Source organism: Trichomycterus rosablanca, chromosome 6, assembly GCF_030014385.1.
Source record: "Trichomycterus rosablanca isolate fTriRos1 chromosome 6, fTriRos1.hap1, whole genome shotgun sequence".
In the NCBI taxonomy this organism is placed as follows: domain Eukaryota; kingdom Metazoa; phylum Chordata; class Actinopteri; order Siluriformes; family Trichomycteridae; genus Trichomycterus; species Trichomycterus rosablanca.
Window position 1 is genome coordinate 3,667,462 of NC_085993.1, and position 26,659 is coordinate 3,694,120.

Genomic DNA, 26,659 nt, shown 5'->3' on the forward strand with positions numbered 1-26,659 from the left:
AAGTAAATTACAAGTAAGTAATGTAATTTTTAAATTGTGAATTGTGATTGCACTTATTGTATCTCCCCAATTGTTTAATTCTACTTCTTTATTCATCGCACATCAGCCTCGATCTCGAATCTTTATTCTGGATCTGCTGCACCTAAAATAAAATGCTATCTGATGAAGACTGAATTAAATTGTTAGTGTGACGGCTTTACTTCATTTTATGATTGATGGTAAAGCTGGTCTCTCTCCATGTTCAAAGTTATTTGTGAGGGCAAACTGACAGATGACTTAAGATGTTAATTATTTAAGCTTTAATTTACCTATTGAACGGGTCACCTTGGCCATCATCGCAACAATTGCCCCCGGTGAGAGGTTTGGCAGGAGCCACCACTGAGCTGGAGTAAGTGTTTTATCAACAACAGTTGAGTGTTCTCATTTCCCAAATAATTACAGGACTTTATAAAAAGGAAAGGTGATGTAAAATAGAGGTAAACATGCCCCAGTCCCAAATGTCTGGGAACGTGTTGCAGCCATGACATTTAGAAAGGCCTGATGAGTTGAAGCAATAAACATCTATTCTAAACACTGTACTATGCTTTTATTCTGAAAGTGCATGCAGGGACCTTGTCCGCCCAGTGCAAGGCTTCTTCCGCCCACTCTGAGGCTTCACTGGTCAAAACTCGAGTCTGACAGGAGGTGGATTGGTAGTGCGTATGTGTGGAGCGTGACGCGCATGCGCAGTGCTTAATGGAGCAGTGTACACAAGATAGGATGGTGACAGGAGTGAGTGAATGTAAGTGAATGGATGAACCTGAGAGGCTCTAGCGTGGGTTTTATTCCGTGTTTAGGTGATGTTCTATATTACACATGTTTAACTCGAAGCTGAGAAACATTATGGTCACCTGGAAATGCTCTGGAGGCTTTTAAACCGGATTAATGAGTGTAATGAGGAACATTACTAAGAGTGGAAGTTTGGACACAACGCCATCTTTACTCCCTGTTCTTTTTGGGCCTGTCTTTAAATACTGAATTATATCACGTCAGTTCGAAGAAACAGGTAATAATGACTATATTTAACAAATATCGAGTCCTGGTGTTCGATATGGTTCTGGATTGTGTGGGAAAAATCGCTGGAACAACTCAATTTTCGCCTACTTTGGTTGTGTACACAATGCGTACTACCATACTAAATAGTACGTCAAGTACTAATTTGGCATACGATCTAGTATAGTAGTATGCATTCTGGCACACAGCATATATGATCTTTTAATAAGCAAAAATTTAAATCTGCTCTCTATTTTGCTTTTTAAGTTTCCTACAAGTTTAAGTTCCTCCTACAAATGTGTGGTTGTTATCTGCTTCCTTTTGTAATTTCCTTTTGTAAGTCCTTACCATGTAAATATTACACACTAATTACATACAACGCATAAAAACAATCACTTTCGGGGTGTATAGGCTATATATATTTTTAATTATTTTATTAATTATTGTTAATTATAAAATATTATTAATTATTTTATTAATTATGATTTTATAACATGTAATTTCTCCACAGTGATGTGGACGATTCATATCAACTGAAAGGAAGTGTTTACAGTCCTTGGTATTTTAGCTGGTGCATCCAGTTTAGTTGAGGGGGCAATTACTTTTTCACACCACTGTACACGATCATGTACAGTACTTTTAAGACATCCAGCCTAAGTTGGACCCTGATACACCTGTAAGAGCACCACACACTACCATGATACACTCGTACCAGCACCATAGGCACTACCATAATATACCTGTAAGAACATCACGCACTACCATGATGCTCATACCAGCACCACACGCACTACCATGATACACTTGAACCAGGACCACACGCACTACCATGATACACTTGAACCAGGACCATGCGCACTACCATGATACACTTGAACCAGGACCATACGCACTACCATGATACACTTGAACCAGGACCACACGCACTACCATGATACACTCGTACCAGCACCATAGGCACTACCATAATATACCTGTAAGAACATCACGCACTACCATGATGCTCATACCAGCACCACACGCACTACCATGATACACTTGAACCAGGACCACACGTACTACCATGATACACTTGAACCAGGACCATGCACACTACCATGATACACTTGAACCAGGACCATACGCACTACCATGATACACTTGAACCAGGACCACACGCACTACCATGATACACTTGAACCAGGACCACACGTACTACCATGATACACTTGAACCAGGACCATACGCACTACCATGATACACTTGAACCAGGACCACACGCACTACCATGATACACTTGAACCAGGACCATACGCACTACCATGATACACTTGAACCAGGACCACACGCACTACCATGATACACTTGAACCAGGACCATACGCACTACCATGATACACTTGAACCAGGACCACACGCACTACCATGATACACTTGAACCAGGACCATACGCACTACCATGATACACTTGAACCAGGACCACACGCACTACCATGATACACTTGAACCAGGACCATACGCACTACCATGATACACTTGAACCAGGACCACACGCACTACCATGATACACTTGAACCAGGACCATACGCACTACCATGATACACTTGAACCAGGACCACGCGCACTACCATGATACACTTGAACCAGGACCATACGCACTACCATGATACACTTGAACCAGGACCACACGCACTACCATGATACACTTGAACCAGGACCATACGCACTACCATGATACACTTGAACCAGGACCACACGCACTAGCATGATACACTTGAACCAGGACCATACGCACTACCATGATACACTTGAACCAGGACCACACGCACTACCATGATACACTCGTACCTGCACCACATGCACTACCTTATTATACTCGTACCTGCACCACACACACTACCATGATACACTCGTACCAGCACCACACACACTACCATGATACACTTGAACCAGGACCACACGGACTACCATGATACACTTGAACCAGGACCACACGCACTACCATGATACACTCGTACCTGCACCACATGCACTACCATGATACACTCATACCAGCACCACACACACTACCATGATACACTCGTACCAGCACCACACACACTACCATGATACACTTGTACCAGCACCACACACACTACCATGATACACTCGTACCAGCACCACATGCACTACCATGATTCACTTGTACCAGCACCACACACACACTACCATGATACACTCGTACCAGCACCACATGCACTACCATGATTCACTTGTACCAGCACCACACACACACTACCATGATACACTCGTACCAGCACCACATGCACTACCATGATTCACTTGTACCAGCACCACACACACACTACCATGATACACTCGTACCAGCACCACATGCACTACCATGATTCACTTGTACCAGCACCACACACACACTACCATGATACACTTGTACCAGCACCACATGCACTACCATGATACACTCATACCAGCACCACACACACTACCATGATACACTCGTACCAGCACCACACACACTACCATGATACACTTGTACCAGCACCACACACACTACCATGATACACTCGTACCAGCACCACATGCACTACCATGATTCACTTGTACCAGCACCACACACACACTACCATGATACACTCGTACCAGCACCACATGCACTACCATGATTCACTTGTACCAGCACCACACACACACTACCATGATACACTCGTACCAGCACCACATGCACTACCATGATTCACTTGTACCAGCACCACACACACACTACCATGATACACTCGTACCAGCACCACATGCACTACCATGATTCACTTGTACCAGCACCACACACACACTACCATGATACACTCGTACCAGCACCACATGCACTACCATGATACACTCGTACCAGCACCACATGCACTACCATGATACACTCGTACCAGCACCACACACACTACCATGATACACTCATACAAACAACACACACACACTACTTCTGATGGAAAATATTGGGTCCTGTTTTTAACTGTGCTGTGTGTGTGTGTGTGTGTGTGTGTTAGGCATGGAGGAGCTGCAGTGTCTGGATCCACGTCGACAGGAGCTGCTGGAGGCTCGCTTCATGGGTGCTGTGAGTGGCAACACCGGGGGCAGCACCGGCAGTGCCAGTGGAGGAGCCAAGGTCAGTTTCGTCTGCGTCCTTCATGTTCCCACAAACAGAAGAAAACAAAACGTGGATCATCAGCTACTCATTCATATCTTCACTTTTAAATGACCGCCTTATTCTGACCAGGGTCATGGTGGGTCTGGAGCTTGGAGCAAGACTTCTGTCCACCCTGGACAGGCATTGCAAACAGACTATAGATTGCTGCGCCACTCTGCAATAGAAAATGATAAATAAATGATAGATAAACCACTTTTACTGGCCACTTTATTAGGAACACATGGACACCTGATCATTTATGTAACTGTCCAGTAAGAATATAGAAAATAATTGCCATTTGAGTGAACTTCAGTCAAGTTCTGTCAATTTGTGTTTGTTCCAGGAGCTTCTGATTCGTGATATACTTGAATTTTATTTCTTGGTGGTCCTTAGATTACATCTGACTATCCGGGTACACCTCTTAGCGTACAGTGTACCTCGGCAAAGAGACCACTGTTCCATGTAGCTTGTAAATACAGAGAGTCGTTTGTTATTAAAGATCTTGGGAACTGAAGTTGCTTGGCGAAAGCTTCGAAGTGACAATCCTGACTTTTCAGACTTTCCTACCACAACATTTGTGACTTAGGCTGCCGGGTGCAGTCAGACTAGCCCTATTTATATAGGAACAGAGTTGATGTAGCCATAATCTTAAAGTCATACATACCTGTATATCTACTTGTGTACAGTACAGTGAATTAAATTTTCCATATATTCCAGCTTGTCCAGCTTGTATATTCCATATATTCCAGTGCATGGTCAGTCCCATGGAGTCGAGAATTTAAGTAGTGATGCAAACCCACAACCTGCCGATTGATTGCCCACAGCTCTAATCACTAGGCTAATTACTACAGATGAATGAGCAGGCCATGCTCTAACTTTAACATAGATGGTTTGTGTTTAGGGTATCGCGAACGAGTCCTCCAACCACAGTTTTGGCAGCCTGGGATCCTCCAGTGACAAAGAATTAGAGGTGAGTTTTACACTTGCACACACAGCCAGAATTACAGATATCCAAACTGATAGTGTCATGGGGTCCATGGGGTAATCCTGAGTCTGTTATATTTGACGGGATGAAATATGGCCCCTGTGAAAGTAAAAAACATATGGAATTTTGATTTGCATCATTAATACTTTTAATGTTTGGATGTTTTCTAGAGTTTGTTCTTGTCACGGCTCTAAATGAGTTCTCTTATTTATTTTTTTCGTCTAGTCGCCGGAAAAGAAGCACTCTGAGTCGACAAGACGGAAGAGAAAGGCTGACAACCAGTCCGAGAACAGCCAAGGTGGGGGACTAGGTCCTGAGTGGTCATGTGATGAGAATGGAATAAACAGTTAGTGTTCGGAGGGCGGAGGGTGCGTGGTAGGTCTGGTTAGGTCCGAAGAGCCCTTCTTTGACCGCTGCGAATACCCCACTGCTAGTGCACACGCATCGACTAAACAGCAAAGGTCGTGATTGTTAAACAGCAGACCACATTCCACCTCCTCCCCCAGTTCAGACGCCTGGCCAGGTTGATAGCACCACCTGGGATTTAAACTCGAGAGCTTGAGACCCCTGCGTTTTCCATAAATAATGAATTCAGCATGACATTTGCATTGGACTGTATAAACAGCGCCGACCGTGTGCAGTGTTTTTATTTGCCTAGATTTTGAGGTGGTATTTGCTGGTGGGCACATATGTAAATGAACCAAGCGTATGAGGGAGGCTCGGCTCAAAAGCGTTCAGACACTGAGATTTGAACCTGGATCTATCTATGGTCTTATTTTGGTAGAATGTCTGATATTGTGGTAGTACAGTACAGTACAGTATTACAAACCACATTTGCCTTCTTGTTATCTTGTTTGCTTTACTGTTCTTGTGTTGATTGTATTGTTACCTATATCGTCATACCGTCTTCATAAAATACCGCGGTATACGGTATTACCGCGGGGGGGGGCGTCTCTCTGTTAGTAATGGGTCGTTCGCGAGCGATCCGATTCTATTGAACCGCTCTTTCAAATGAACCGAGTCGCGTCTCTGGGAACCGTTATAATATATGTTTTATATGTTCTTTTCATTTTTGCGCCGTTCTTATTGGCTGTAATACACCATCAGTACGGGGAATTAATCAGTCATAATATTGTCGGAATTCAAATCCGAAATTCGAGTATCGCGAACAGTGAGCGTGACACACACACACACACACACACACACACACACACACACACACAGAGATAATATTATATTGTATAAACTTGCACAAGTGTGTTATTTTGCAAGTTCGGGCTTGTCAGTGAATGTAACCGTATTCGGTACACGGAGATGTTGTATTGACATGCTAGCGCGTTGTGCCACCCCATCCCATGGTTTTGAATGGCAAGATACTAACTGTTAGCTTAGCAAGCAAAACCCGATGGAATCGCTGTCTAAGTAGCGCGTTCGAATAACCTGCCTTATAATAAGTCATTGACTTATTGGAATCCTCTCTACTGAGGCAGCTGCCTGTGTAGGCAGTAAGACAGCAAGGCAGCTCACTAGGTGTTTGAACACACCCCATGTAGAGCGCTCCCTTGCTTTTGTGTTATCGCCTCAAAAAGTGAGCACCTCCACAACCAATCAGTGAGCTCCACCCACCTACAACTCCCGCCCCTCCCTTATTGTGGATGCGCGCAGGTCTTAAAGTCTCCGTTTTCAAGGTAAACCTTGAGTAGAAATTTGGCGCTTCACATTTTTAAATACCGTCAACATTTTTAAATACCGCGGTATACCGTAATACCGTCATCCCGCCCAACCCTATATTTGACTGTACATTATTGGTTGGCAACTTGTTTTAATTCTACTTGAACTGTACAGTGTTTCAGGGTATCCTGAAAGGTGCTTATAAATTAAATTCTGTTATTATTAAAATTATTATTATTAAATTATTTTGTAAAATGCAGTACAGAGAAGAATCTGTGGCTGTGAGAATTTGTACTTCATTGTATTTTGTAAATATAAACACATTTAGAATGTCATGCCTGTAACACACTCAAAGGTTTGGGACTGAACCCCTTTTCCTATTAATGAGACTTGATGGTTTGGGAACTGAGGACACTAATTGTTGCAGTTTTGCCATTAAAATATTTTTTTTCCATTTTGCCGTTGTCTGATTCTCCTCATCATGATGCGCCATACGTTTTCTATAGGAGGCAGGTCAACCACACACACCATGCTGTTGTAGCACATGCAGAATGAATGAAGCTTGACATCGTCTTACTGCCTCCATGCTGTTTAATAAAGCTTTTCTGCTGTCTGTCTGCTGTGTTTGGACTGATCTTATAGAATCAGTGGGTCTAAATCATGTTGTTTTGTCTCTTTACTTTACAGGAAAGTCTTCTGGCAAGGGACCAAAGATCAGTGACTATTTTGATGTAGGTGGTGACATATCTTTTATTAGCTGCACTATATGGACAAAAGTATTGTGACACCCCTTCTAATTATTGAATGCATGTGTTTCAGCCACAACAATTGCTAAAAGGTGTAATAAATAAAGTATATTCAACTTTGCTGCAACAGTTTAGGGAAGACTGTTCTGGAAAAGCTCAGTTTAAAGAAATGTCAATGCTTTGGACAGATCCCTGACCAGAACTTCAACTGAGGCTTTTTTGATCAACATCAGTGCCCAGCCATATAAATGCTTGTTTGACTGACTGAATGGGCACAAATTCCCACAGACATACTTCAGTCTTGTGAGCAGCCTAATTAATTAAGCAAATAATTCAGACTGGAGATAAGTACACTCACTGAGCGTAGATGAAGATGTACAGCTGCTACGGTACTAGGGCAGCTGTAGCCTAGTGGTTAAGGTGCTGGTCCAGTAATCAGAAGGTTGCCGGTTCAAACCCCACCACTGCCAGGTTGCTGTTGGGCCCTTCAGCAAGGCCCTTAACCCTCAATTGCTTAGATTGTATACTGTCACAGTACTGTAAGTCGCTTTGGATAAAAGTGTCTGCTAAATGCTGAAAATGTAAATGTACGGTACTTTCTTGCTTGCGTACCCAATAAATACACTCGTCTTGCTGTAGTTTCAGGGTAATGGCTCCAGCCCGGTTCGAGGAATGCCTGCTGCTGTTCGTGCCCTTCAAGGCTCTCACTCCGCCCCCAGTTCCATGGTAAGTGTCTGAGCAAGAGCTTTTGTGCTGTGGGATGAAGAACCTGTGAGATGTTCTGCTGTTTTTATTGATTGTGTTGGTGGGGATTTTTTGGCTGTTAGGTGATGCAGAACAACTCCTCACCCACCAGCCTGTGTTTTACTGATCACATGACCCAGGCAAAGCAGCTCGGCAGTAGGAGTGTGCAGGTAACACAAACGCACACGCATACACGCACAGTAGCTGCATTAGGATGATTTTTTTTTTTCAGGTTGCTTATATATAGGATTTTAAAGCATCCTGACTGGGGTCACAGTGGGTACAGAACCACCTGGAAACACAGGGTGCAATACTGGATTGCATCCTGTACTTTTAGGGTAGCCAGTCATCTCTCGCATGTTTTAGAGGGCGGGAGGAAACAAAAATATTAAGGATCAAACATGCAGCTGCTCGCCTGGTTTTCAACCAACCTAAACGCAGCCACATCACCCCACTGACGCGTTCTCTTCACTGGCTTCCTGTAGCTGCACGCATTCAGTTTAAATCACTGATGCTTATGTACAAAGCCAAAAATAGACCAGCCTCAAGCTACCTTCAAGGTCTAATCAAACCCCGCTCTGTACCACGCAACCTCCAAACCACTAGTCTCACTCGACTTGATCCTCCACCCAGGACTAGAGGAAGACGAGTATCAAGGCTCTTCTCTGTACCTGCACCCAAGTGGTGGAACGAGCTTCCCCTGTCTGTCCGAACATCTGAGTCTCTTGCTGTCATCAAAAGACGATTAAAAACCTTCATCACCTCTTTACTGAGCACTTAAGCTGACATGTACTTACTTACTAACACTCTTTTTACACTCTTTTTTTTAAGACAGTTTTTACAGCAGGGCCATAGCTCTGTTAAACACAAACATGTGACACATCATGTGTCATTCAATGGGTCTTGTGCAATTTCATTTCTATTGGACATGTGCAATAGCTTCTTTTCCTGCTTCTGTTTTGTTTAAGTGCTTTTCTATATTTATATTTGTATATAGTAATATTATTGCTTGCTGTTGTTGTTGTTCTTGCACCGAGAGGCGGTATTTCAATTTTGTTGTGCAAGTGTACAAGTACAATGTGCAATGACAATAAAGGATTCGTATAATCTTATTCATTTCCTGTAAAAAAAACAAACAAACAAACAAAAAAAAAAAACACGTTTGGTTCTATCAGGGTTTTCAGCAGATTTGTGTTTTTGGACTGTTGTCTACTTGAACTACAGTATGATAATGTTTACAATGGAAGCACTTCTGTAAGTCGCTCTGGATAAGAGCGTCTGCTAAATGCCGAAAATGTAAATGTAAAATATTTCACTCCGTGTTTCCTATCAGACGGATCTGACTGTGCTGAAGCTGGCTGTCCTGGAGAGCAATAAGAATCTGGACCTGGAGAAAAAGGAGGGAAGAATAGATGATCTGCTCAGGGTGAGAATGAGGATAGAGAAGATAGAGAGGATAGAGTTTAAGGGTTAGGGGCTTAACTCAACATTGCCCCAACTCAGCCCAACATTGCCAAACTGGGATTTTCTGATTACTATTCCAGTACCCTGACTGCTGAGTTACCTCTACCTCCAGGCTGCTGCTGGGGATCTGCTATACTCTGCTTATATTTATATGACTCTATATGTATATTTGCAGTACTAATACACTGTCTACTTATTCTTCTTCTCAGGCTAACTGTGATCTGAGGAGGCAGATCGAGGAACAGCAAAAGCTGCTAGAGAGACACAAAGAGCGCCTGAACAAGTGCACCACCATGAGCAAAAAACTGCTCATCGAGAAGGTACCGCACCTGACCATGCACTTTAAAATGGAGTTAATTATTTAAATTATGAATGTAATAGATTTTATACAAGAGATAATAAAATAGAAGAATCATTAGAAGGGGCAGAATGTATTTGGATAGCACTTTTTACAATCGACATCACAGATTGCAGGACCAAAAAAGGTTTGTAACCTGGTTTGTAAAGACTAATCGAAAGTATGACTTGGTCTTGAATGTTGAAACAGAGTCTGAATTCAGGGGCTGGGGAGATTATTCCATAGTTCTTAGGCTATATAAGAGCTCTTCACCCTGCAGTGATTTTTTTTTATTCTGGGAACTATATGTAGCCCTGCATTTTATGCCAACTTCACACTACACGACATTCCAAGTGGTCAGGTCGCTGTACAGTTCACACTACACGACTGGATCTCTTGTAATCGGGAGTCTTTCAAGTCGGTGTGTATTTCACACTACACGACTGATCGGCGATGGGGGGGTTCACACTACACCATCAATCACCAACTGGATTCGCAGGCGAGCTTCTCTGGTCTCCCAAACTACGTTCTGTCACGAAAACAAACATGAGAAGTGACGAGGGGTTTAATGATACCATGTCCAAAAATGCACGTCAACAATAAGCGAGCGATCAAAGTTTGTGCGCTGATGTGCAGCGTAAAAGCAAAGAGAAAAAATTAATGAATCTGAGTGGATTTGGCAACACGAACAGCATGGATTGTTCTATAGTGAGTTGGAGGTTAATAAATATTTTTTTGCAATGCAGCGTTGCTGTTTCGTAGAGAACGATAAGGTCAGAAATACTGTATAACGTGTGTGTGCTGATGTATTCTGATATAAACTATTTTATGCCTCTGTCCTCCCCTGCGTTTCCCCTCACGCCGTATCTTGCGTTCTCATTTGCTGTTCGACACCGCACTCATTGCCAGTCGGCCGACTCGGATCCAGATATTTGACATGCTAGATATCTCTCTTCGGTCGCCGAGCTCTCGGTGAACCGCTCACATCGAGTTGTTGAGTAGTTCACACATAGCGATTGAGAGCCGAGTTTCGATCGCTGAGCGAACGCCGGGTTGCTCCTGAGCTGCCAAATCTAGCGCCGACCAGTCAGCGAGTGAAAATCATGGCAAACGTCGTGTAGTGTGAACCAGGCATTAGTGTGCATAAAATTTTTACAACTGAGCTGGGAGTCATAAAGAAAGCATTAAGATTTAACACCAGATTAGACAACTTGCCGCTTACAGCCTTGGATCCAACAAGTAATACCTTAGTTTTATCTGAATTTAGCAGAAGAAAGTTACACGACATCCCCCCTCACGTTCCCTCAACGTTCTCCCCTCACGTTCCCTCAACGTTCCCCCCAAACGTTCCCCCCTCACGTTCCTTCAACGTTCCCCCCTCACGTTCCCTCAACGTTCCCCCCAAACGTTCCCCCCTCACGTTCCCTCAACGTTCCCCCAAACGTTCCCCCCTCACGTTCCTTCAACGTTCCCCCCGAACGTTCCCTCAACGTTCCCCCCTAACGTTCCCCCCTCACGTTCCTTCAACGTTCCCCCCTCACGTTCCCTCAATGTTCCCCTGAACGTTCCCCCAACGTTCCTTCACGAACTTTCCCCCAACGTTTCCACACAAACGTTTTCTCAACGTTCCTTCACGAACGTTCCCCCAATGTTTCCCCACGAACGTTTTCTCAACGTTCCTTCACGAACGTTCCCCCAATGTTTCCCCACGAACGTTCCCTCAACGTTCCTTCACGGACGTTCCCCCAACGTTTCCCCACGAACGTTCCCCCAACGTTCCTTCACGGACGTTCCCCCAACGTTTCCCCTTGAACGTTCCCCCAACGTTTCCCCACGGACGTTCCCTCAACGTTTCCCCACGAACGTTCCCTCAACGTTCCTTCACGAACGTTCCCTCAACGTTCCTTCACGGACGTTCCCCCAACGTTTCCACACAAACGTTCCCCCAACGTTTCCACACAAACGTTTTCTCAACGTTTCCCCACGAACGTTCCCTCAACGTTCCTTCACGGACGTTCCCCCAGCGTTTCCCACGGACGTTCCCTCAACGTTTCCCCACGAACGTTCCCTCAACGCTCCCCCTCATCGTTTCCTCAACGTTCCTTCACGAACGTTCCCCCAACGATTCCCCACGAACGTTCCCCCAACGTTTCCCCACAAACGTTCCCCCAACATTTCCCCACGAACGTTCCCTCAACGTTCCTTCAGGAACGTTCCCCCAACGTTCCCCCACGAACTTTCCCTCAACGTTCCTTCACGAACGTTCCCCCAACGTTCCCTCACGAACGTTCCCTCAACGTTCCTTCACGGACGTTCCCCCAACGTTTCCACACAAACGTTCCCCCAACGTTTCCACACAAACGTTTTCTCAACGTTTCCCCACGAACGTTCCCTCAACGTTCCTTCACGGACGTTCCCCCAGCGTTTCCCACGGACGTTCCCTCAACGTTTCCCCACGAACGTTCCCTCAACGCTCCCCCTCATCGTTTCCTCAACGTTCCTTCACGAACGTTCCCCCAACGATTCCCCACGAACGTTCCCCCAACGTTTCCCCACGAACGTTCCCCCAACGTTTCCCCACGAACGTTCCCTCAACGTTCCTTCAGGAACGTTCCCCCAACGTTCCCCCCACGAATGTTCTCCCAACGTTCCCCCGAACGTTCCCCCAACGTTCCCCCACGAACTTTCCCTCAACGTTCCTTCACGAACGTTCCCCCAACGTTCCCCCACGAACGTTCCCTCAATGTTCCTTCATGAACGTTTCCACACAAACGTTCCCTCAATGTTCCCCCCGAACGTTCCCTCAACGTTCAGAGACATGCTGGTACATACCGGATAGCAATTACAAATATATTGTCTGGCCCTTAAGAATGTTAAGTGCACTATAGGGCGCAGGGAGCGAGTGTGTAGGGAAGGTGTCGGAATTTATCGTTTCTGTCTGTGCTCGTGTTCTTCTGTTGTTTTGCACTGAGCTTGTGTGACATTAAATATAGCGTTCTCGTTAAACCCCCCCTCACATGTTTTCACAAAAATCCACCCAACGTTTTCTCAACAGTTGAGGGAATTTTTGGCTAGATTGTTGGGAATGGTTGGGTGAATTGTTAAGGGAACGTTCGGGTGGATTGTTGGGAATGGTTGGGTGAATTGTTAAGGGAACGTTTGGGTGGATTGTTAAGGGAACGTTTGGGTGAATTGTTAAGGGAGCGTTCGGGTGGATTGTTAAGGGAACGTTTGGGTGGATTGTTAAGGGAGCGTTTGGGTGGATTGTTAAGGGAGCGTTCGGGTGGATTGTTAAGGGAACGTTCGGGTGGATTGTTAAGGGAACGTTCGGGTGGATTGTTAAGGGAACGTTCGGGTGGATTGTTAAGGGAGCGTTCGGGTGGATTGTTAAGGGAACGTTCGGGTGGATTGTTAAGGGAGCGTTCGGGTGGATTGTTAAGGGAACGTTCGGGTGGATTGTTAAGGGAACGTTTGGGTGGATTGTTAAGGGAACGTTTGGGTGGATTGTTAAGGGAAAGTTCGGGTGGATTGTTAAGGGAGCGTTCGGGTGGATTGTTAAGGGAACGTTCGGGTGGATTGTTAATGTTTTGTGTTTGTTCAGAGCACTCAGGAGAAGCAGGCGTGTCGGGAGAAGAGCATGCAGGATCGCCTGAGGCTCGGTCACTTCACCACAGTGAGACACGGAGCTTCTTACACTGAGCAGTGGACCGACGGATTCGCCTTTCAGAACCTCGTCAAGTAACATAAACACACACACACACACACACACACACACGGTGGTTAATTAACCAAATGATTCAGCACTGATTTTACTAAATATAAGTAGTGCTGGTTACATTTTTGCATGTCATTTGTAACGTACACTGTGTGTGTGTGTGTGTGTGTGTGTGTGTGTGTGTGTGTGTGTGTGTGTGTGTGTGTGTGTGTGTGTAGGCAGCAGGAGTCTATAAACCAACAAAGAGAGGACATCGAGAGGCAGCGGAAACTTCTAGCTAAGCGTAAACCCCCCAACACGCCCCCCTCCCAGAGCCCTGCACCTTCCATTGACCCCAAACCCAGAAAGACCAAAGCGGTGAACGGAGCCGACAGCGATCCATTTCTCAAACCCTCCCTACCTACACTGTACGTAGCACTTCATCCACACACACACACACACACACACCGATTAGGCATAACATTAAAACCACCTCCTTGTTTCTACACTCACTGTCCATTTTATCAGCTCCCCTTACCATATAGAAGCACTTTGTAGTTCTACAATTACTGACTGTATTCCGTCTGTTTCTCTGCATGCTTTGTTAGCCCCCTTTCACCCTGTTCTTTAATGGTCAGGACCCCCACAGGACCACCACAGAGCAGGTATTATTTAGGTGGTGGATCATTCTCAGCACTGCAGTGACACTGACATGGTGGTGGTGTGTTAGTGTGTGTTGTGCTGGTATGAGTGGATCAGACACAGCAGCGCTGATGGAGTTTTTAAACACCTCACTGTCACTGCTGGACTGAGAATAGTCCACCAACCAAATATAACCAGCCAAAAGCACCCCGTGGGCAGCGTCCTGTGACCACTGATGAAGGTCTAGAAGATGACCGACTCAAACAGCAGCAATAGATGAGCGATCGTCTCTGACTTTACATCTACAAGGTGGACCGACTAGGTAGGATTTTCTAATAGAGTGGACAGTGAGTGGACACGGTATTTAAAAACTCCAGCAGCACTGCTGTGTCTGATCCACTCATACCAGCACAACACACACTAACACACCACCACCATGGCAGTAATACCTGCTCTGTGGTGGTCCTGTGGAAGTTCTGACCATTGAAGAACAGGGTGAAAGCAGGTTAAAAAAGTATGTAGAGAAATAAATGGACTACAGTCAGTAAATGTAGAACCACAAAATGCTTCTATATGGTAAGTGGAGCTGATAAAATGGACAGTGAGTGTAGAAACAAGGAGGTGGTTTTAATGTTATGGCTGATCGGTGTATATACTGTATATTAAAGGTACATCCCTAATGCCAGCAGCTTTGTTTTGTTGGTGTTGCAGGTTGACTTTAGCCGAATATCATGAGCAGGAGGAGATCTTCAAACTCCGACTGGGTCAGCTTAAGAAGGTATCCCTCGCCCGCATGTACACGCCATTGCTTCGACCCTGTCCTCACATCTGTACGTGTGTTTGATCCTGTCTGAATGTGTTTGAAGGAGGAAGCGGAGATTCAGGCCGAGCTGGAACGTTTGGAGCGGGTGAGGAATCTGCACATCCGGGAGCTTAAGAGGATCAGTAATGAGGACAGCTCTCAGTGAGTCCTGCCTGTTTCTGTCTCTCTGTCTTTTTTATTATGTGCCCTAAAGTATTGGGGGTTCAAACTAGTACCCGGAGTTAGGAGTGGAACCCAGTTCCCCCTAAATCTCTGTCTTGTATACATTATTTTGCACCCACTTTATAGGTAGTTAATTCCTCTTTGCACTCCTCTGAACATAATAGATTGCTTCACCTTCCCCTGTGCCCCTATATTATTGCTATAATAAAACATAATTCCATTTTATAATTACATATTATTTTGGGTTTTCTTTGTTTGTCCAGGTTTAAAGATCACCCGACCCTTAATGACCGATACCTTCTCCTGCACCTGCTGGGACGAGGAGGATTCAGTGAGGTTTATAAGGTAACTCGGTGCTTAATTCTCCACAGGGTTCTCTTTCAGCTCTCGGATCTCTGTTAGTTGCCTAACATTGCTTTGAAATCCTACATACTGAGCTGATTTATGCTGTGGACCATTTTGCTTTGTTTCCTTTCAGGCGTTCGATCTGTTTGAGCAGCGTTACGCAGCGGTGAAGATCCACCAGCTCAACAAGAACTGGAGAGAGGAGAAGAAGGAGAACTACCACAAGTATGTAGGCATGCTGAACCATAGCTTAGCAGTCGCCGTGGCAGAAGGCTGAGGGTTCAAGCCCTGCTAGAGTAAAGCAAGGCCCTGAACCCTCGGGTTGCATCAAATTAAATCAAATCAAAGTTTATTTGTCACATGCATAGTCATTAGTATAGAAATATTTTAAAATGTCATTTATAGAGATTTAAATTGTAAGTAGAAAAATAGAAGCAAATTAAAAGTAGAAAATAGAGCTACAAATGTAATGTGATCCACTTTAGTTTTCAGAACCACATAAACAGCAAGGATTGAACCTAGGTCCACAGACAGAAACCAGGGACCGTATTGCTTTAATCAGAATCAGAATCAGAATCAGAATACTTTATTGGTCCCAGAGGGAAATTGCAGTTTTTTACAGTAGCACCCATTTATGTAGAATGAATAAACACTCTAACACTAGCTTAAAACAAAGAAAAAGAAGAAGAAAAATTTGCAAATAGAAGTTAAAAAGTTATTTACACATAATTAAAATGCTTACATTATTATTATTATTGCACATATGAATACTGAATATTGCACAGATAAACCATAGTGTCACACATTAAGGGAGGAATTATAGAGTTTGATGGCCACAGGTAGAAAAGACTTCATGTGGCGCTTTGTGGTGCATTTTGGTAGGATGAGTCTTGCACTGAACGTGCTCCTTTGTCTCATCACTGTGTCATAAAGTGGGTGGGAGCCATTGTTCATAATAGCCTGCAGCTTAGACAGCATCCTCCTCTCCGATACTGCCGTCAGAGAGTAGGGCCCTGGCGTGAAACCCTAAAAATGATCAACATGATATATGTACACTAGCAGCATCCTAGTAATCACCTGGGATTTATAACAACCACCTAGGCACACAGCAACCACATACTGATCACCTGGGATATTACAATTAGCACATAGAAACACCCTAGCAACCAACTGGGAAAATGACACTTTTTATCCAAAGCGACTTATAATTGTGACTGTATACATTGCAAGCAACGTAAGGTTAAGGGCCTTTCTTTCTCAACCTGCCAAAAATGTGGCTTGAACCAGCAACGTTCAGTTTACTAGTCCTGTACCATAACCTAACTTGAATACACAAAGCAGCACCAAGCAATTACCTGGTATGTTCTTAACACTACACTTGGATTTGGATAAATAATCTTCTAAAAACTATTATAAATGTTACTGCTAAATGCTGTAAATTTACTAAAAGTAAATGTAATGTAAATAGAATAGACTTTTTATTTATAGTCAATTCTCCACTGTGCTCTTTGTGCAGACACGCATGTAGAGAATACCGAATCCACAAACAACTGGACCATCCCAGAATAGTCAAACTGTACGACTACTTCTCTCTGGATACAGACACGTGAGTAACTGCAGCAGTTTAAAGGCTAAAACGAGCTTAAATGCTACCTGACAAAACATTACAATGTTATGGTATGTTAAAAAAATACCTGTGATGCTCTTATGGTTGCTTGTAAACAACCAATACTTTTGTTAATGCTCTTTTTATACCCAAAGATGGATTGAGGTTTGTTTTTTAAAGAAAACTACTTAGAACTATGTTTCTTAATACATAATTGCAAGTAATTCAGGGATTTTACCATCTGCAGTCCATAACATTATGAAAAGATTGCGTATCCAGAGAAATCTCTGTGCAAAAACAGCAGGACCAGGAACCAATATGAAATGGCTGTGATTTTTTAAAATCTTATTAAAAGTAGCCGCTCAGGTGGCGCAGCGGTAAAAACACACGCTGGAACCAGAGCTGGGATCTCGAATACATCGTATCGAATCTCAGCTCTGCCTGCCGGCTGGGCTGAGCGGCCACATGAACAACGTTTGGCCTGTTGTTCAGATATGGGATGGGGTCTCTCTCTCTCATAACTAATGCAATTACGACCTCTGCTGGCTGATTGATGGCGCCTGCACAGAGATGAGAAAAGAGTTCTCTTAGGGTGTGCCTCTCCGTACACAGTGCTAAGGTGCATTGCACTCGTCAAAGTGTAGGTGATAAGATGCATACGACATGCTGCCCACGTGTCGGAGGGGGGGTGGGTTAGCTTCATTCTCCTCAGTCAGAGCAGGGATCGGCATTGGTGGAGAGGAAGCGTGACAATCGGGTAATTAAACGTGGGAGAAAAAATGCATAAAGAATATAGAAAAAAAAAAATCTTATTAAAAGTCGAAATGCTTCTATAATGGATAGAACCACTCTGGAACCCTTTAGAAAACCCTAGTCAGTAAACACGGTGCATCACTGCATCTGCTAATACAAGTTCAGACTCACATACACAAAGCAGAAGCAAATATATAGAAACACCACTGACTTCTCTGGGCTTAAACTTAGGGCCCAAACTCCTCTGAGGTGAACTGATGCAAAGTGGGACAGTGTACTGTGGTCTGATAGGTCCACCTTTCAAAGTGTTTTCAGTGTTCTCCAGGCCAAAGAGGAAAAGGACAATCCTGATTGGTACCAGTACAAGGTGTAAAATCCACCTTCTGTCAAGGTACAGGAGTGTGTTAGTACTAATGGTGTAGGTCAGGCTATCCTGCTCCTTTCTGACCTCTTTTAAACGAATGATGTAGTGCTGATGATGTGCTGTAATAGTCAAAAATCCACAAAGCTTATGGTTTAGGAATAGAATAGTATAGTGCAGCATGAAAGTGATAAAGGTAGAACACTTACAAAAACCCTAGAAACCCAACACATTAATTGATGTGTCAGACCACCAGGACAGGAGTTTACCAACCCTTGTTAAGAGTTGGTAACTCAGTGTTGGCATGTCTTGGTAAATTCTCAAAACTGTGACCACAAACCAAACGTCCTGATGTGTAATGTTCTCCCGTATTCTTATGATTCATTCCACCACATTGTGATTGTGCCAGTCTGGACAGATCATGTGTTTTGCAATGATGCCAGAATACCAAATCCTGCCGTCTGTCCTGTTCCATCACGCCTTGTTTTTATTTGCTTCACTAGAGGGGAATTAGTGGAAGGACTGGCTGGCGTTGTCATTTGCAGATTGAAGGTAGCAGAATGTGCACTGACTGCAGAGCATTAGATTGGTGGAAGAACACCCGATAATGTTAGATATGTGGATGACTCGCAGAAGAAAATTAGAAAATTATATGAAGGTCCTTACAAGGAAAGTTAAAGAGATGGAACTTCCACATGAACACAGGAGAGACCACTAATATTACCACTGATGGAGATAGACTGGTTAAAGGGGTTGACAGCTTTTTCCAACAATTGTTTTTGTGTCGATTGTTAACAGCAAAGCACTTAAAGCTATTTTTGACACATTATGATTGGACAAGTCAATTATGCTTAAAAGAGTTAAAGGTAAAGAGGAAGAGGATGGCCAGCAACAGAATAGATTAGAGGAATACAATAATTAGAGGAATAATGAACGAACCTTTAAGAAGCCTGAAGACCAGATCAGTAGACATGATGTGGAAAAGAAAGAAAAACACTATCCACAAGGTATCCAGGGGTCGGAATCCACCTGACGGCACATAATAATAATAATAATAATAATCAAATTGACTACAAAAAATGCTCACTCAGTTCTACATTACAGAAGCAGCACCATTTTCATAGCACTTCTATTGCTTCTAAGGTCATCGTCACACACTCTCCCTATTTTTAGGTCTGTTCCAAGGATCCAAGGATGAGTTTTGGGTTGGTTTCAGGATTGTGCACATATAGCTTGGTTCTTCTAAACTATGAATGTTGTTGTTTGATTAATGCTGTTGGTTAAACACATCATTTTATTCATTTTCAACTGGACGCGCAGATGGTGCAGAAGTCTAGTAATTTTCTAGTCCAGTCTTCCCGAACCTTTCAGTTAAAATCTGGAGTATTAAACCTTCTGCAGAAACACCAGCCTGTCTGTATCAGATATAGAATCAGTGCTGTGTCTTGTGTTGTGATGCTTCCAGGTTCTGTACAGTGCTGGAGTTCTGTGAGGGGAACGATCTGGATTTCTACCTGAAGCAGCACAAGCTGATGACAGAGAAAGAAGCTCGGTCCATCGTCATGCAGATCGCCAACGCTCTCCGATACCTCAACGAGATCAAACCACCCATCATTCACTACGACCTCAAACCTGGTGAGACACGCCTACTCGATCACACATCTGTAATCAATAATTTCCTTTGGGATAAATAAAGTATCTATCTATCTATCTATCTATCTATCTATCTATCTATCTATCTATCTATCTATCTATCTATCTATCTATCTATCTATCTATCTATCTATCTATCTATCTATCTATCTATCCATCTATCTATCTATCTATCTACCTGTAGGTGGGAGGGGATTTGTTTTGTGGAGCGGTGATTAAGTTCAAAATATATTGTTGTTGCATAACATCCAAGAAACGATGTGACAATGTTAGTGTTTATTCTTTTGATTGCTGTAACTGAACCGTGAACATATGAATGATTTGACGTTTGATGTGCATGAATTTTGACAGTCCTGTTTACATATACGGACAAAACTATTGAGACACCCCTTCTTAATATTGTATTAATGTATTTTAGCCACAACAATTGCTAATAGGTGTAATAATTCAGTTAAATAAAGGAAATTATATACTTCCAACTTAGAGAATGTCCTTTCATATTCCAGCATGGCAGGGCCCCTGTGCACAAAGCAAGCTCTAAAAATACATAAAAAAAGTTTAATTTAACAACACGCCAGTGGCCTGCACAGAGCCCTGACCTCAGCCCCACTGAACAGCATCAATTGGGGCTTTCTTGACCAATATAAGTGCCCAGCCATAGAAATGTTCTTCTGACTGAATGGGCACAAATTCCCACAGATATACTTCAAAGTATTGTAACAAGCCTTCTCAAAGAGTGGCTGCTGTTATAGGTGAAAAGATCTCTTCGAGGTTACTCTGTTTTAACCATTTGTTTTTGATATGAAATGCCCAACAAGCTCATGGTCAGGTGTCCAAACACTTTTGGTAATATAGTTTATTATTTACATGATTCCATGGGCGCTCGGGTGGCGCACCACTAAATTGTGCTGGGATCCAGGGGTCGTGCATCAGACATGATCGGCTAGTCTGGGGTTGGTGGTGTCTGCGGCCCTGTGACGAATTGGCGTCCTGTCTGGGGTATGTTGCTGCATTGCACCCAGTGATTCCAGGGAAGCCAGACCCACTGCAACCCTGATCAGAATAAAATGGTGGTGAAATAATGAAAACAATTAAATTAAAGTAAAATTATCTAAATGTGTTGCCAGATGGTCTTTGAACAAACGATGTATTGGACTAACCTGGACATTGTGCAAGATGTTTGTTAGATAAGGACAGCATACAGTAGTTATGCAGTGTGTATGTTTGTGTGTATTTTAGGGAACATCCTCCTGGTGGATGGTACGGCGTGTGGAGAGATAAAGATCACAGATTTTGGCCTGTCGAAGATCATGGACGATGATAACTACGGTGTAGATGGCATGGACCTGACCTCCCAGGGTGCAGGGACTTACTGGTGAGCCAGGTTCATGTTAAAAAAAACTAAATGTGTTACAATTAGTGTTTAATAACGGGTCATGGTGGGTCCAGTTCCCCCGGGAAGAACGTAGTTGCAAGGCAGAAACACCCTGGACCTGGCACCAATGCGCTGCAGTGCTTTAGGCATCACCTTTCACTGAGATATAGCCAAGCATGTCTGTGTAGACGTCCGACTGGCCTATAGCACAGCTAAGATTCGAATCTGGTCTCATAATAGTCTGCTGAGCCACCCAAGCACCTCCTCATATTTATGTATCGTGTAGTTGTGGCAGAATTATAGTTCAGCAGGTATGGTGGGTGTGGCACAGCACCAACGTCCTGCATGATCTCCCCGTGTCTGCGTGGGTTTCCTCCGGGCGCTCCGGTTTCCTCCCACAGTCCAAAAACATGCAGCCAGGCTAATTGGAGACACTGAATTGCCCTATAGGTACCAGCCACTAGGATGCATAAACCAGTGCATTGTAGTGCCGGTCCCATGCCCGGATAAATAGGGAGGATCGTGTCGGAAAGGGCTAACGGGACCCCTAACGGGAGCAGCCGAGGAAATAGAGAGTGGACCCACTGTGACTTTGACCAGTATGATGTAGTTCTATAAAGTGAATGAATGAATGTGACTTGGAGAACAGAACATCTACAGGCAGTGGTCCGTGTCTCTGACTGACTGTGTTGGTGTTTGCAGGTATTTACCACCAGAGTGTTTCGTGGTCGGTAAAGAGCCGCCGAAGATCTCCAATAAAGTGGACGTCTGGTCTGTGGGTGTCATCTTCTTCCAGTGTCTGTATGGACGCAAGGTAACAAACTTGCACTGAGCGCCGCACTGAGTCGGATTTTTTGAAGTGGGTGTTTACCAACATGTCAGTTTGTTCTCTTCATTTAATTCATTTTTCTTCCTGTGGAGTTTGCATGTTCTCCCCGTGTCTGCGTGGGTTTCCTCTGGGTGCTCCGGTTTCCTCCCACTGTCCAAAGATGTGCAAGTGAAGTGAATTGAAAATTCAAAATTGCCCATGACTGTGTCTGACATTAAACTTGAATGGATGAATCTTGTGTAACCAGTAATTATCTGTCCTGTCATGAATGGAACCAAAGATCCTAATAAAATCCTAATAAATAAAATAAACATTTAATTCATTTTTGGCATTTAGCAGATGCTTTTATCCAGTGCTGTGACGGTGTGTTATCTAAGCAATTGTGGATTAAAGGTTTTGCTCAAGGGCCTGACCGTGGTGGGGCTTGAACCAGCGACCTTTCGATTACAAACCCTGTACCTTAACCGCTGGGCTACAACTGCCCCAGCAATACTGATATTAAGGTGCTGAACAAGTCACCAAAAATAGAATCTGATCTGATTATCAGCCATTTAAGAAACTGCAGTGGTTTTAGTGGTGAGTGAGAGCTGATTGTTCTTCATTATTTCCTCCAGTTTCTGTCATGCACTGGTTTCACTGGTTCAGCCGACCAACGAATAGATCCCCCACCCTGACATGCACCAGTGCTACTGAATAAACTTTGCTGTGGGCTTTTTGGGGGGTGGTTTTAATGCTCATGGGTGTATAATGGTATAAAAAAATAGTTTCTATTGAACACGTAAGAAGACTTTATCTGTTATCAGCCTGATTCTAACTGATATTTAATATGATCGGAACCCCGATAGCAAAACCTGTATAAGCATATTCTCCTCTTGTTTTATTGGTTTTGTTTTGCAGCCGTTCGGTCATAACCAGTCTCAGCAGGACATCCTTCAGGAGAACACCATCCTCAAAGCCACAGAGGTCCAGTTTCCCCCTAAACCTGTGGTCAGCAACGAAGCCAAGGTCAGTGTTCTCATTACATGACATTCCACTTTCATCTACACGTCCAAAACAAGCCGTCCATTTCCTTCTTGTTTGGGCTTGACTCCTTTGATCTTAGATGCTAGAACATACTCGACCACTAAGCTCTCAATCTCTGGACTTGGAATCTTGAGTTCCGGACGTCTTAGTAGGCAGAATCGGCCGTGCCTGAGAGAGGGAGGGTCGACAAGGTTTTTCATTCCTCCTGCAAACGTGACCTCTTTCAATTGCATGCATTGTTATTGGTTTAGATTTTGAATAGATTTAGATGAAAAAATACTTAAAGGTACAGTAGACCCTTCAGTTACGAACGGTTTACCATACGAACATTTCGGGTTACGAACGATCTTTTTCAACTTAACGTACAAACAAATTTCGGATTTCGGATGACGTGACGTCACAAACAAGTTGACTCCAACCGTCTCTCTCTCTCTCTCTCTCTCTCTCTCTATATATATATATATACAGTGTATCACAAAAGTGAGTACACCCCTCACATTTCTGCAGATATTTAAGTATATCTTTTCATGGGACAACACTGACAAAATGACACTTTCACACAATGAAAAGTAGTCTGTGTGCAGCTTATATAACAGTGTAAATTTATTCTTCCCTCAAAATAACTCAATATACAGCCATTAATGTCTAAACCACCGGCAACAAAAGTGAGTACACCCCTAAGAGACTACACCCCTAAATGTCCAAATTGAGCACTGCTTGTCATTTTCCCTCCAAAATGTCATGTGATTTGTTAGTGTTACTAGGTCTCAGGTGTGCATAGGGAGCAGGTGTGTTCAATTTAGTAGTACAGCTCTCACACTCTCTCATACTGGTCACTGAAAGTTCCAACATGGCACCTCATGGCAAAGAACTCTCTGAGGATCTTAAAAGACGAATTGTTGCGCTACATGAAGATGGCCAAGGCTACAAGAAGATTGCCAACACCCTGAAACTGAGCTGCAGCACAGTGGCCAAGATCATCCAGCGTTTTAAAAGAGCAGGGTCCACTCAGAACAGACCTCGCGTTGGTCGTCCAAAGAAGCTGAGTGCACGTGCTCAGCGTCACATCCAACTGCTGTCTTTGAAAGATAGGCGCAGGAGTGCTGTCAGCATTGCTGCAGAGATTGAAAAGGTGGGGGGTCAGCCTGTCAGTGCTCAGACCATACGCCGCACACTACATCAAATTGGTCTGCATGGCTGTCACCCCAGAAGGAAGCCTCTTCTGAAGTGTCTACACAAGAAAGCCCGCAAACAGTTTGCTGAAGACATGTCAACAAAGGACATGGATTACTGGAACCATGTCCTATGGTCTGATGAGACCAAGATTAATTTGTTTGGTTCAGATGGTCTCAAGCATGTGTGGCGGCAATCAGGTGAGGAGTACAAAGAAAAGTGTGTCATGCCTACAGTCAAGCATGGTGGTGGGAATGCCATGGTCTGGGGCTGCATGAGTGCAGCAGGTGTTGGGGAGTTACATTTCATTGAGAGACACATGAACTCCAATATGTACTGTGAAATACTGAAGCAGAGCATGATCCCCTCCCTCCGGAAACTGGGTCGCAGGGCAGTGTTCCAGCATGATAATGACCCCAAACACACCTCTAAGAGGACCACTGCTTTATTGAAGAGGCTGAGGGTAAAGGTGATGGACTGGCCAAGCATGTCTCCAGACCTAAACCCAATAGAACATCTTTGGGGCATCCTCAAGCGGAAGGTGGAGGAGCGCAAAGTCTCGAATATCCGCCAGCTCCGTGATGTCGTCATGGAGGAGTGGAAAAGCATTCCAGTGGCAACCTGTGAAGCTCTGGTAAACTCCATGCCCAGGAGAGTTAAGGCAGTTCTGGAAAATAATGGTGGCCACACAAAATATTGACACTTCAGGAACTTTCACTAAGGGGTGTACTCACTTTTGTTGCCGGTGGTTTAGACATTAATGGCTGTATATTGAGTTATTTTGAGGGAAGAATAAATTTACACTGTTATATAAGCTGCACACAGACTACTTTTCATTGTGTCAAAGTGTCATTTTGTCAGTGTTGTCCCATGAAAAGATATACTTAAATATCTGCAGAAATGTGAGGGGTGTACTCACTTTTGTGATACACTGTATATATATATATACACAGTGAGCAAACATTCGGACAGCGGACGGTGTTTTTTCAGTGTTTTCTTTATATTTTGTAAAATTGAATATTAAGCCGCTCAGGTGGCGCAGCGGTAAAGTACGCTAGCGCACCAGAGTTGGGTTTCTAGATGCATCGTATCGAAACTCGGCTCTGCCTTTCCGACTGGGTTGGGCGGCAGTATGAACAACGTTTGGCTGTTGTTCAGGGTTAGGGGTAGAGTCGGAGCATAGGTCCTCATAACTGGTACGACTGCGGCCCCTGCTGGTTGACTGACGGCGCCCGCACAGGGCTGAGGAATAACATCGAGGGGGGGTGTGACCCTCCGTGCGCGGCGTCTCTCGGTGTATGAACTCGGCTCGTGCAGGTGAAAAATGCAGGCTGTACTGACTGCGTGCCGGAGGGGGCGCAAGTCAGTTGAGAGGCGTCCTCAGTCAGCGGCAAAAGGGTCGAATCAGTATAGAGGACGCGATCAGGGGAATTGGACACGACTAGATTAGGGGAGAAAATTGCAGAGAGAGCGTAGTGGTGAGAAAATGAATCTATTACTTTTTGTTGTTGTATAATTACTCCTGCCAGTAGGTGTCTCTGTGTATCAGACAGAGGGGACAGTGAGTGAGAGAGAAGAAGGAAATCGGCTCAGTAAAGTATTCTTTCTTTCGTGCAATTACGACTACAAAATACAACAGTATTGAAATAAAGAAGAAATATTAGAGAAATATGAGAGTTATTGTTGTTTCTGGTAGATACATTTTATATAAAAAGAAGGAAATGTATTATGGTGTATGGTACAGCACACGTACTGTACTGAAATGTGATGTGTGTTTATGTACAGTACTACTGTGTAGTGTTGTTTATTATTGTTTATTACAGTAATGTCTATTCTATAATTTAAGATTTAAGGGAAATATACGTGTATTTATAACAAAAAAGAGCATTTAAGACATTAGAGAGGTTAGATAAGGGGGGGTTTGGGTTTCTTATGGTAAAAATAGGTTTAACTAACGAACATTTTGACTTAAGAGCAGCCCTTCGGAACCAGTTACATTCGTAAGTCAAGGGTCTACTGTATGCATAGTGTTTGAAAACGGGCGGGATGGCACGGTTGTTTGGTTGGTTGGTTGTAAGCGATTGA

The 26,659-nt window shown here is 43.8% G+C and overlaps 1 protein-coding gene across 3 annotated transcripts in view; it reads left to right on the plus strand.

Annotated features, from left to right (window-relative positions):
- Window positions 1-361: 361 nt before the first annotated feature.
- The window catches only part of tlk1b (tousled-like kinase 1b), a 28,865-nt gene continuing 2,567 nt past the window's right edge, over window positions 362-26,659 (plus strand). The window contains exons 1-20 of one of the 3 annotated variants that reach the window (XM_062997283.1): window positions 362-388; window positions 4,049-4,167; window positions 5,090-5,158; window positions 5,399-5,471; window positions 7,532-7,575; window positions 8,230-8,316; window positions 8,418-8,504; window positions 9,668-9,760; window positions 10,008-10,118; window positions 13,737-13,873; window positions 14,069-14,257; window positions 15,183-15,249; window positions 15,338-15,435; window positions 15,720-15,801; window positions 15,935-16,026; window positions 17,318-17,407; window positions 19,987-20,156; window positions 21,414-21,549; window positions 22,252-22,363; window positions 23,276-23,383. In XM_062997283.1, coding sequence (XP_062853353.1) covers window positions 4,051-4,167; window positions 5,090-5,158; window positions 5,399-5,471; window positions 7,532-7,575; window positions 8,230-8,316; window positions 8,418-8,504; window positions 9,668-9,760; window positions 10,008-10,118; window positions 13,737-13,873; window positions 14,069-14,257; window positions 15,183-15,249; window positions 15,338-15,435; window positions 15,720-15,801; window positions 15,935-16,026; window positions 17,318-17,407; window positions 19,987-20,156; window positions 21,414-21,549; window positions 22,252-22,363; window positions 23,276-23,383 — 1,962 coding nt within the window. In that variant the 5' untranslated portion in view covers window positions 362-388; window positions 4,049-4,050. Of the gene's footprint in view, window positions 389-750; window positions 1,046-4,048; window positions 4,168-5,089; window positions 5,159-5,398; window positions 5,472-7,531; window positions 7,576-8,229; window positions 8,317-8,417; window positions 8,505-9,667; window positions 9,761-10,007; window positions 10,119-13,736; window positions 13,874-14,068; window positions 14,258-15,182; window positions 15,250-15,337; window positions 15,436-15,719; window positions 15,802-15,934; window positions 16,027-17,317; window positions 17,408-19,986; window positions 20,157-21,413; window positions 21,550-22,251; window positions 22,364-23,275; window positions 23,384-26,659 lie in introns of those variants that run through there. The other 2 variants (XM_062997281.1, XM_062997280.1) reach the window with 2 other exon arrangements.